Genomic DNA, 12,301 nt, shown 5'->3' on the forward strand with positions numbered 1-12,301 from the left:
CAAGGACAGTTTTTGCAGTTTATTCTAATAATAATTAATTAATTGTCATGTGTACAATCAAATGGTTACCTGAATCCAAGTCAAAGAACATCGCCAAAACCCAGATCTGACTTCCAAGATAAGAGTTAAATACTTAAATATCATCAGTGAAGAACATGCCTAGCAATTAGCAATCAAAAGCACAAATTAATACCACCAAACCAATAAAAAAACATACATGTAGAAAATAATCCATACCTATAATATGCGTAATAAAACCACTTGATTTTTCCTGCTAATGCCACAAACTGTTTGCCAATTTACCTACAAAAGAGCACTACAAAACCAAATCCTAGAAGAAAAAAAAAACAAAAAAGATGCACTTTTTGTTACATAAAATCAATCTATTTAAAGCTAAAACGTTTAACAGTTGCTAAAATACAACAAAACTCCTACTGATCCTATGAAGAACCAATCGAAAAAGCTTCCCTAACTCTCACAATATGAACAATATTTCCAACGGAAAAAGAATATAGGATAGTGTGTGTGAGTGTGTCAACATAATCTCAACAAAACAGGACCCACAGAAGATGTAAGCATTTCACTAAGTGCCACCTGGACCTCACTAGACCCATGCTCGCAACTTATCAGACTGGAAATCAAAGGAAAAAAGAGAGACAAATTCTTCTCAAATGACAAATCTCCCAAACTACAAATACCCTGTAGAGTTGTAACAACAAGAGGTGCACGTGCAGCCAGTTCTCTCTTTCTCCCGGATCCCAATGGTATAAACCAGTGGGCCCCGGTAGTAGTTGACTCAGTCAAACGTGCTATTTTGATATAGAATTTCAAGACTTCTTGACAAAGGTCAACGAGTTGGGATTCTGCTTTGGATTCGTGGTAAAATGGAGGTTGGTCGATTGCAAGGTTTTGTAGAAATGTGAGGGAGGTTTGGTAGGATTCGATTTCAAGGCGTAGTAATGGTGGGTCCTGCATTTGTGTGATTGAGCCAAGGTCTTGTAGTTTGGAACGTAATGTGGTGTTGGTGTTGATGTTGTGGGCATGATTTGCTACTTTGTGTACTGCTTCAAAGAGTAGTAATGTGTTGTTTGTTGAGAGTTGTGGTCTGTACATGTTGTAGATCTCTATTATTGCCTGCCAAATTTACGGTATTTTGGAAATATATTAGATTTATTTGTAGATTAATGCGGGAATCGAAGAGGGAATGGAATGGTGCATCACAACGGAATAGAAAAACATACAAATGGATTTTGATTCATTTTTTTCATTCCTTGATGGAATGGAATGGTTTCTTGTAATTATAAATTAATCTTCAATTACAACAATTTTTATGAAAATTTTCAACGCTTCAATTAAATTATCTTTTGTTTTCTAAAGTATGAAAATTAATTTTGGGATTGTAATTCTATTTATGGTATTCATTTTTCTAGTTTTTAGAAAAATGCCATTAAAATTTGAACAGTTTTGTGGTTTAACCACCAATACTTTATTTTTTTAGTAATCAAACCATAAAAGTTTCAGACATTTTTTTTCAAATTAACCTTTTTGACAACAGTAAAGTCGTTTTGTTATATCAGGTTTCTACTGGTAATTTTCCAGATTAACCATTTGACAATCAAAATGGTTAAATTGGAAACTTTTAATGGTTTGATCAGAAACAATACAGTACAAGTGGTTAAACAGAAAATATGTCAAAAATATAAAGGTTTTTCTGTAATTTTCCCTTTTATTTTGTAAGCAATTAGTTAACATGAAAAATAACTTTTTTTTGTCTATTTAAAATTACAAATAGCATATATTTCAAACAACATAAAATATATATTTATGTGTACTGTGTAGTTTTTTTAGCGATATATCTTTATTTGCTTACATTTTATTTTTATAAAAAAAACTTTTTATTTCTTTATTTTACGATTTAAGTTCATTTAGTTTTCTAATTGTCTAGAACGAACAACATGTTTGAATGGCTCATTCCATTCCATTCCTTTCTGATTCCATTCCATCATACCAAACAAACTATATCCAATTAGATCAAACAAACTATATGCAATTAGATGTACCCACCTGGATCAATAAAAGCTGAACCGCAGCCCGACACTTAGCATCAGAAACAGCATTATGCAAACGCTCCCTCCTCAAATTCTCCAAATCTTCATCCCGCATACTAGACTCAGCAAAATCCCCATCATTTTTCCTTTCAGAAACATCCTCATAACTCCCATTCAACCCATTTCCATTCAAAAGAAACAAGAAATCCGGAAGTGTCACATTAGCCGCCTCTTTCAAAGCCAACACCACTTGAACCCACTTATCCTCGGAAAACAAATCCCCGGAATTACTCATCAACCGAACAAACGCCGCGATTCCGATTCCAGCGAGGCTTTGGTGAGGGCGTTTGATGAAACTTACCAACAATGATAACACCTTGTTTAGAAGTGGATTAACAGTGTTGTAGAAATTGACAAAAAGGTCCACGACTAATTGGAGGGCAAGAGTGCATGTTTCATATAGCCATGAGTCTTGATCAAGGTCACCTGGGTAGCCATCAATTCCTTGTTGTGAAGGGGTCTCATTAGAAGAAGGATCGATTGCATGGCGAACGTAATCAAAGATTGGAAAGAGGACAGAATCAAATACTCTTTCCCATAATGGTAGAGAGAAGTGATGCCCGTGGTTTCGGAGTGTATCAAAGAGTGCTTCAAGGGCACTTTTTCTGATCTCGGGTCTTGGGTCAAAGCTCAGTTCTGATAAACCTGAGGAAATAGAAGACAAGATTTAGGGTTGTTTTGTTAGATGGAATGGAATTAGCATAAACATGGCTACCCTATTATCAAATATATTTTCACATAAAAATAGTAATTTCTTTTCGTTACCTGATAACAAAGGAAACCAGAAATACAGATGGTCTTTCTTATCTGCCAAATCTCCATTATCAGATCTCCTGTTTTTTCTTTGTGGAGAATATAGAGATGTCTTTTCAGAAACTTCTTTCTCCTTATTCTTCTTCAAGGAGGATCCAATATCTCCTTTAGCCAATTTTGCAGCACACAATCGCAAGAAACCAATAGCATTAAGACTGATATCTTTGTCAAATCTGCTAGTGGTGAATGCAATAAGACAATTTACACAATCTGTAAAAGTAGTGGTTTCTGTCTCAGTGATATACGGGAAATAATCTCTCACTATCTTCTCAATCATTTCAAACGCCAAGTGTACAATATTCTTTTTGTCATCATAAGCTGCTGTTGTAAACACCTGATAAATTTAACAAAAAATATAATTCAGAAAAAGTTATTTTAATATGCGAGGGTATTTTCGTAAATATAGTATGATAATGATACCATGAACATGCTTTTCCATCCCGACTTGACATTACTGACACGAGACTGAATCATTTGAGAGACGCATCTGATGATCAATTCTCTAATTTCAACAGCGCCACTTTTTCGCATGACAATCACAAAAGGCTTCATGAACTCATTCTGAAAATTATAATTAGCCAACTCTTCTCTTTCCAGAAACTTCATTGCCAGCTGGCGTAATGAATCCATTGCAAATATTGCAATCGATAGGTTTTCAGAGCAACCGATTGTCACAAAAAAATCAGAAAGTACATTCCAGATGCTTGTCCAGATAAGCCTGATGCGATCCATGTTATAGTGACTGAACAAAGAAAAAAAGAAAACCTAGAGGGTCATTTATGTAATTTCAGCTATAGTAAAGCTTTTTCACTAAACTTAATTATGGGTCCTATCAGTTTCAATTCTTATATCATTTTTATCTTTTTATAAAAGTCAGTATGATTTAAATTAAGCTTAAATAACTAAACAGTACATATAATTTTCTTATTATAGAAAAGAAAATTAAAATATATGAATTTTAACATATATTAGACAAATTAATATATTTATTATACTATAGGGATCAGAATGTAATTATATGTTATATTTATATCCCCTCTTGTAAACACATCATATGTAATACAATATTCTGATTACCATAGATTATTTTTACATAGATCAACTGGTTCTTTTAACATAATTAATATATTTGAAATTACATTAACGTATAAAACTCCATATGTATGTTTTTTTACTACAAAACAAGATAAAAATAAATAAAACTTAATTTATATATATTAGACAATATTTCAAAATCTTTATTCATGGGTATCATAATTTTGAGAAAATTAGCATGAGAAATTTTTTTGATTGTTATGGAGATGAGAAAGATGAAGTGGTAGTTTCATCTTCTTCTATTTATTATAACTATAAATTTTCTAATTTCTAAATGTTCCTAAAGTTTTAACTTTTTCTTATTTAGATTTTTCTAATATTTATATATATATATATATATATATATATATATATATATATATATATATATATATATTTCTAAATGTTAGTAAATGTTTTTATAGCTATCAAAATCAGGTAATAAGTGAATGAGTGAAAAGAGTCAGAAGATCCATACGCGACTTCAACAATTTTAGTGAGGCCAAAAACTCGTGGATCAGATGCTGAGCGAAGTTCATCCATGGAGACTTTGCAAAGTGCCTTGACAAAGTCAACTATCCCCTGGCTGTTTAGTCTTTGACTCCTTATAAATATATGATTCATTTCACCAACTTGTTCCAACATTTGTAACTTAGAGACCAAATTAATACCACTATCATATGAGCCTCTTCTTGTTGCTGTAGACGTTTGTTGTATCCTCCCAGCTCCTCTTTTCTTAAGAACAGGAAGGATATTCGTTTTTGGTTGTTTTAATTTTTCAGATTCATTTTTTTGATTATTATAAGCAAAAAACGTGGAATCCGGTGGGGCCCCATGTCCCAAAAGATGCAGATGTTCAAACCGAGAAACACATGTCAGGATCTGCTCCCAGGCGTCCTGTAGATGATTCCCATCTTCATCCGCAATTGTAATTATTGCCTGTGAAATAATAAATTACTATTACTAATAAATAATAAATAATAATTTTTTTGTAAAAAATTTGTAGAACACAAACCTTGATGGCTTCTATGTTCTTTTGTTTGATATCGGCTGGTGAATGAAGGGAAGTGAATTTCGCGAGTGAGGTCAAGAAAGCATCGCGATGAGTTTTCATGGACATTGCTGACGTGGCGTGGATAGCATAACGAAAGCCTTCTAGGCATTGATTTATTACTACTTCATCATCACTTTGGTCAAGGGGAACACTAAAGGCAGCTAACATAGGAGCCCAACATACTTCTATCATGAATGTAACTATAAATACGTCTGTTGCAGCGTAATAAACTGACCTACAAAAATCCAACACAAGTAAAAAAAAAAAAAAAAAAAGAAGTTAAGAGTAAGTTACCAAAATCACCCTTGTGCTTTCTGACTTCTACCATATCTAGTCCAAAACTGAAATATTTTTCATGTCTGTTGCTTGTTTCAAGGTTTCGTATCAATTTAGGTCCTTATTTCAAGGTTTAAGGGACCAAAAAATAGGTTTAGGTAAATTACAAAATTGGTCCCTGTGCTTTTTTATTTTTACTAGGTTTTTTCCAAAACTAAAAAACCTTTTTCACTTTTGGTCCTTATTTCAAAGTTTCATATCGACTTTGGTCCTTATTTTAAGATTTTAGGGGACAAAACAAAGAGGCTAGAGTTAATTACAAAAATGGTCCCTGTGCTTTCTGAGTCCAAAAATTGAAACTTTTTTTTTATCAGTTTTGGGCCTTAATTCAAGGTTTCATATTGATTTAATCCTAATTTCAATGTTTCAGGGACCAAAATCGATATGAAACCTAGAAGAACTGAGGACCAAAACTGAAAAAGGTTTTGATTTTGACTAAGATGATGAAAATCAGAAAGCACAAGGACCATTTTTGTAATTTACTCAAGAAGTTACAGTGATGAATGCTGAAAGGAAAATAAGCAACTCAAATAGACAATTCATCTTACTCTGATTTGCTTGCTTTTTCTTTAAACTGTTCCTGCATGTGTCGCATAAGATCCTCATTTGTTTGATTTTCTTCAACATTTTTACGCACCACAATATTCAATATACCATCTAAACCCAAAACCCCATTCGAGTTTACAGACTGCCCCTGTTGAAGGGCAAAATCGTCTTCTTTCATCTTAATTTCATCTCTTGTTATACGCTCAAACAATGCTCTTAGGTACTCCTCAGGTAAGTCCTTTCCATTATTTATTCCACGGTTATTTCTTATAAAATCATCAGCTGACATCTGCAGAAATAAAACTTTTAGGCCGAGTAAACATATTTGCTAGAGTAAATTACAAATATGGTCCCTGTACTCTTTGATTTTTACCGTATTTGGTCCAAAACTGAAACATCTTTCACTCTTGGTCCTCAAACCTTGAAATAAGGACCAAAACTGAAAAGGGTTTCGATTTTGGACTAAACATGGTAAAAATCAGAAATCAAAGGGACCATTTTTTGTAATTTACTCTGTTTGGTAGTAGTAAAACTTTTTGATAATACCTTATTCTTGACTGTGTCATTATGAGCATCAGTATTAAGCATTATAACAGAATAAGCAAGGACATAAGCTGTGTCAGCACTACTGAAGGCCTTTGGATTGCATTTGCAGTAATGTTCAGCAAACTTTTCCATAATCCGATCAATCTTTTGTGCCTCACCAGGCAATCTAAAGCCACGTAAAAAGACTCTTATAGCCTCATCAAACTCCATACCATGAAAGTCAAATGAATCAACATATGCATGCATTACTTTCAGTGATAGATCTTCTCTTTCCCCAAGATAATCACCGATCAAACTCTTGTTTAGACCAGATGCATTTTTTAAGAACTCTGTTATTTCTTCGGGTGAATCCCCCACCTTGTTTACATTGATCAAGAACTCAATCCCCTTTTTGGGCTTCTGGTTAAAAAGAGATATACCTTCCTGCCATCAATCATACATTAGATCCCTAAAATAACATTAACTCAGGTTGATTGGCTTATTGAGGTAAAGGGTTGTTTCTTTTTGACTTGATCTGGACAGAATGACTTAACATCTTCATTTTAACACAGGTAGAAGCATAATAAATGAACCTTATGTATGACACTATGAAACAGCTAAGGTCTCTTGATTAAAATATTTACCTGAAGTTCAAGTTTGTAAGCCCGACGTTGCTCAATTGTTGAAGCATCTGAAACCTCACTAGAGGTTTCAGAATGAGAATCCGATATGTCAACAGACTCATTCTCATTTGAAATCCCATTTTCCATTGGAGGAATTAGGTTTTCAGAATTGTTTTCAACCAACTCAATGTGCAATTGTTTGTTCATCCAGTTGCCCATTGATTTCAAAACAGCTACTAAACACTTCATAGCTTCCAGTTTCATGGCAGCATCCTGAGGTGGTAAAAGTGTAGTTGCAACTCCAGGTGGAACCCCTTGGGCAGTCTTAAGCAGCCCATTGACCATTCTGTGAAAAGATTAACCATGGTTAACTTAACAGTATAGTTTTCAAGGTGGTTGATATTAAACATTAATGTGTTGATAATATTTGATACCTTTCAAAAATGTTGGATGAATTGACATCACAATCATAGTTGACGAATATATCTACCAAGATCTGTGAATCAACAACACATAGTCTTTCAAGAAATCGGAGTACTATCACCTTCTGTTGAAAATTAGGTTGAGCAACGTTTTCTAGAACTCTGAGAACAATCATGGGAAAGAACACTCCAATCTCTGCCTTTAATCCAGCTCTAAATCTTGATAACAAGCTAATGAAAATTGAGCAAGAGAGCTGAAATACAATTACAAGGGTTGATGCACTGTTCTTCAATAAAGACAGGCATAAGTACTGCTTAATGGCACCTAAGAATCTGCTCCACAATAGAAGGGAAAAAAGAAGATTAGCATGAAAGTAAAACATCATCAGTTGAAATGAAAGGGAAACTATCAAGAAACTACAGCACATGATATGTTTTAGAATTCATTAGTTCTTTTTATGTGGTTATTTGGCCTCAACATGAAAAAGCTGGTGTCAATGCAACGAGTATAGGCTAACAAACCCTAAATTCCTAAAAGAGCACACTTCCACTCAAATTTCAACATAAAAAGAAGCATCATCCTAATTATCAACATTGAAGAGGAAAACATAGCATAAGTGTGTACCTTTCACTAGTTCTAAAGACAGCCCCAGCATTCTCCAACAAAATCTTCAACAACTCCAAAGCAACTATCTTTCCTCGCATCAACTGTGGATCTGCCAATGCATCTTTTGGAGGAGTCTTCATTGATAGCTTACAAAGAGCTCGAAACACCAAAAATGCATCCCTTCTAAGCTTATTCCCAATCTGAACATCTACATCATCATCCCTGTCACCCTCCCCATCTGCCAATTCCCGATTTCGCCCTTCCAATGCTGTCTTATACATGCTAATCTCCCAATATTTGGCATCCAACATATCCTTATCTGTAGAATCCAACAAATCAGCAGGATTTGTGGACTCTACAGTTGAAGTCTTTGTCTCAAACGCTCCATCATGCACCCCACCACCAGCATTTGAAACTACTGGAGTCCCTGGATTCAAAACCCCATCCATTCCTTGAATAACTTTACTAATAAACCCTTGAACAAATACTGTCATTGTTCCATCGCCATCTCCCCCCTTCTCCATAGGCTGCATCAGTTCTGCCACTACGATTGGCTGCACTGGTACGGATGCTGAATCAGCTTCCATCCTCCTAAACACAATCACAAGCATTTGCACCAATGATGCCTTTGCTGTTGTCTGATTAACCACAGACTTGCTCCCTAAGTAAATATCATAGCTAGTTCTTACAATCTGCAATAAACTATCACCATGAATCCTCAAAGATACAGACGTCACTGCCGATAAAATTGTCTTCAATACCAGCAACTCCACTCCATCTTCTCCAAACTCATGACATTTGCAAACTGATTCGATCAATTTTGCTAACAATTTTGCATCGGGTCCACCAGTGGGGTCCGCTTCGCCGCGTAAATATCCATAGGCGATCAACTTCTGTATACAATCTAGCGCTGGCTCAGCAATCTTGACATTGCCGGAAGAGCAAGCGTTGATGATAGGGCTTAAGATGAGTACTGATTCGACTAGGGTTAGTTCGTTGGTGCCCGAATCATGTAGGACCCCGGGAACTGACGATTGTGATGACCGATCAACATCCGATTGGTTGTCTTCGGATGTATGGGAAAGACGATGGGCTTTCTCGGCGGAAGTGATGTGTTCGAGTGCTGATTTGGATTCATTAGCGAGTTTTGAGTGTTTGCGCCAAGAGCTGTTCTTGATGATTTTATCTAGGGCCGGGACTAGGATGCTGTTGATGAGGCGGGATTCGGCTTCCGCAAAAGCCATCCCCCAGATTTAACCGGTTAGATCTACACGGGATGTTGTGAATTATGGTGGTTCAATTGAACTGAAGTGTTGATGGTTGGGCGGTGGATCCGCCAGAATGATGGTGGTTAGCGGCAATGCGTTCGCCGGAGTACACAGTGAAAGTGGTCTCTGAGATCGGGTTTGGATCGTCGAGTTATGTTTTGATCATTCGTTACAAAGTCTAAAATATGTTTAAACGATAAATTTTCCAAATATTATTTTGGATCAAAAAGCTTAATAACTAACTTCTTTATGACGTTAACTTATATAGAATAATTTATAGAGATTGTTCTCGAGGTTTAATGAAATTGGCATTTTGATCAAAAATTCCAAGTTTGAAAAATTAAGCATCAACAATTCTTGGTTATGGTTTTAATTTTTGGTATATTGTTTCTTCATGCTAACTTACACTCATATTTTGGTTATGGTTCTAATTTTTTGTATGTTGTTTCTTCATGCTAGCTTATACTCATTTTATCTATTATGATTTCTTAATTTTATAGTTTATTCCTTTTAGGTTGAATCACATATTACCACGTTCTCTTCTTTCTTATCTCGAGTTACACCGCAGCAAGACATGTATATAAGACCGGTCCATTTTTCATCATTATAGATTTGTCAGATGTCTCTCGGGAGAAAATGATGAGTTCTTATATAGCAGTATTTGAAAAACCCCTTTGGGGGAGCTAGTTTATTTTAGGGTGGAGTTGATTCCAACAATATATGTTTAAGTGATAAGTAATATGTGATATGTGATATGTGATATGTACTAAGCTATGTGTTATGTGGATGTATATGTTTGACATAATGGGTGACTATTATGTATGCTCGCTAAATGTTTCACTTACCTGTTGCATATTAATATTTTCAAGGAAATGACACAAATGAATTCCTATGAGCTCCCGCATATTTATTTAAAGACTTCAATGATGCTAAGTTAAATTATTCATAACAACTATAATGATGTAACTTGGCTTTTAGACTTTGTATTTTTGTTTTGAAATGTTGTTAGCAAACTCTGATATTTCGTTCATAAAGTCTTAATGGAATGATATCATGGATGTTTTCTTTTATAATTAGTTTTAAATATATTCCTTAAAAAAATTAGGATGTTATAAAAACAAACAAAACAAGTATCCATTAGGTACCTAGGATCTCACAATCACACCCATCTGTAACATCCCAAAATTCAAAACCAAAAATTTCATTTTTAATTTAAAGATTCATAAAACAGGTTACTGAAAATGCCATCAATGTTATCTAATATCATGAAAAAACATAAGTCAAATATCTCAAAAACATATCATAGGAAAATAATGTCAGAGTACAAAACCCAAGAATCTCATGTGCGGAAAATTGTGTGTGTGATGCGCTGCAGTCATGCCGGCTCCTTTCCCTTCGAAGAAGAGGTACCTGAAACCAAAATTGTAAACCGTAAGCACGAAGCTTAGTGAGTTCCCCCATCATACCACATACCATATAATAACATAATGGCAGGCATATCTGGGTGCCCGACCTACCCCTTCGGTCTCTTTCAACCAGTAACCGTCTAGCATACCTGGGTGCTGGCCTACCCCTTCGGTCTCGTTCAACCGGATATTGCCTAGCATATATAGGTGCTGGCCTACCCCTTCGGTCTCTTTCAACTGGATACGGAGACTATTTCACCCCTACTACTATCACATAATACCCTAGCATATACACAAATCACATATTGCCTAGCATATCTGGGTGTTGGCCTACCCCTTCGGTCTCTTTCAACCGAATATTCGGGGACTATTTCACCCCTACCACTACCGCATAAACACATAGCATACTAGCACATAAAGCATAACAGATAGTGGCATACCAGACAATTGTCACAAAGACAATCATCTCAACTATAATCACCTACTAGTGGGTCGACATTGGTGCCTTAGACCCACTTCTACTAGAAGGTAACTCACCTCAATGCCGTGAAGTAGCTGAACTGTCATCGGCTCTGAAATCAACCCCCCTCAACTCCTACACATAAAAAATCTCCTTTAATTACCCTTCCATATTCATGACCTCCTTAAGAGTCAACCTTTTGGTCAAAGTCAATGTTCTAGTCAAAGTCAACCTTCTGGTTTGACTCAACTCGCTGAGTTGGTCCATCAACTCGTCAAGTCCCATAAATCATAAACCTCTTAAATCTTGATCCAACTCGTCGAGTTCTTACACGAACTTGTCGAGTTTCTCCTATCAATAGAACCGGGACATTTCGCTACAACGCGTCGAGTTCCTCCTTGAACTCGTCGAGTTCTTCAATCTTCAAACCCAAAAACCATGGCCAACTCGTTGAGTCATATCCTAGACTCGCCGAGTTTGCTTAATAACAGAAAAGGTTGGGGGATCATGATCCAACTCGCCGAGTTGGATGAACAACTCGTCGAGTCCCCTTTAGTCTAAATCCATTCAGTCACTTCCAATCGATTTCAACGCTTCCAAACCATAGATCTGGTCCTCTAGGGCTAAGTTACCACGTAAAGTTGCTAACTTTACGCCCATGCATGGTGTCATGAAGCTAGAAACACCAAAACTAAGCTATATAATAGATCTAGGGCATGGAGAAGGGCCAAGGCTTAATAAAGCTGGCAACTTTAAGCCTTATAAACTCATGAGTGCCTAGATCTGGAGTCACAACTTTGTGATATACCCAAATCCTGAAAATGACTTCAATATGGCCCAAAAGTGACAATATACTACCCTAAATGAAGATCTAAGTAATAGAAAGCCAATGTATCGACTTTATACCTCAAATGAGTCAGAAATGCAACTCAAACTCTGGATCTACTGGCTTCCCCTTGAATCCCCAAGCTTCTCTTTCCTTCACAAGCTTCAAAATCACAAAGAATGCACAAAATGGCTCAAAACTCTCCAAAAGTGGATTAGGGTTTCTTGGCTAGG

General features: G+C 35.8%; 1 protein-coding gene across 1 annotated transcript; it reads right to left on the bottom strand.

Annotated features, from left to right (window-relative positions):
* Positions 1 to 362: 362 nt before the first annotated feature.
* LOC145105447 (brefeldin A-inhibited guanine nucleotide-exchange protein 2-like) lies at positions 363 to 9,579 on the bottom strand. Its single transcript, XM_079042548.1, has 11 exons — positions 8,127 to 9,579; positions 7,514 to 7,834; positions 7,101 to 7,425; positions 6,478 to 6,900; positions 5,934 to 6,220; positions 5,011 to 5,284; positions 4,474 to 4,934; positions 3,342 to 3,663; positions 2,874 to 3,255; positions 2,065 to 2,753; positions 363 to 1,134 (listed from the first exon to the last, which is right to left on the bottom strand). The coding sequence occupies exons 1-11, from the start codon at positions 9,350 to 9,352 to the stop codon at positions 535 to 537; spliced, it is 5,310 nt and encodes a 1,769-aa protein (XP_078898674.1). The 5' UTR covers positions 9,353 to 9,579; the 3' UTR covers positions 363 to 534.
* Positions 9,580 to 12,301: the final 2,722 nt, after the last annotated feature.

This window comes from Lactuca virosa, chromosome 4 (assembly GCF_052849685.1).
Source record: "Lactuca virosa cultivar CGN04683 chromosome 4, Lactuca_virosa_CGN04683_v6, whole genome shotgun sequence".
Taxonomy (NCBI): domain Eukaryota; kingdom Viridiplantae; phylum Streptophyta; class Magnoliopsida; order Asterales; family Asteraceae; genus Lactuca; species Lactuca virosa.

Excerpts from the sequence above, each read along its gene's own strand:
- LOC145105447 (XM_079042548.1), bottom strand. The coding sequence starts at position 9,352 with ATGGCTTTTGCGGAAGCCGAATCCCGCCTCATCAACAGCATCCTAGTC. Across the intron at positions 7,426-7,513 it reads TCATCCAACATTTTTGAAAG|AATGGTCAATGGGCTGCTTA; the intron begins GTATCAAATATT and ends ATCTTTTCACAG. Across the intron at positions 6,901-7,100 it reads CTTACAAACTTGAACTTCAG|GAAGGTATATCTCTTTTTAA; the intron begins GTAAATATTTTA and ends GATTGATGGCAG.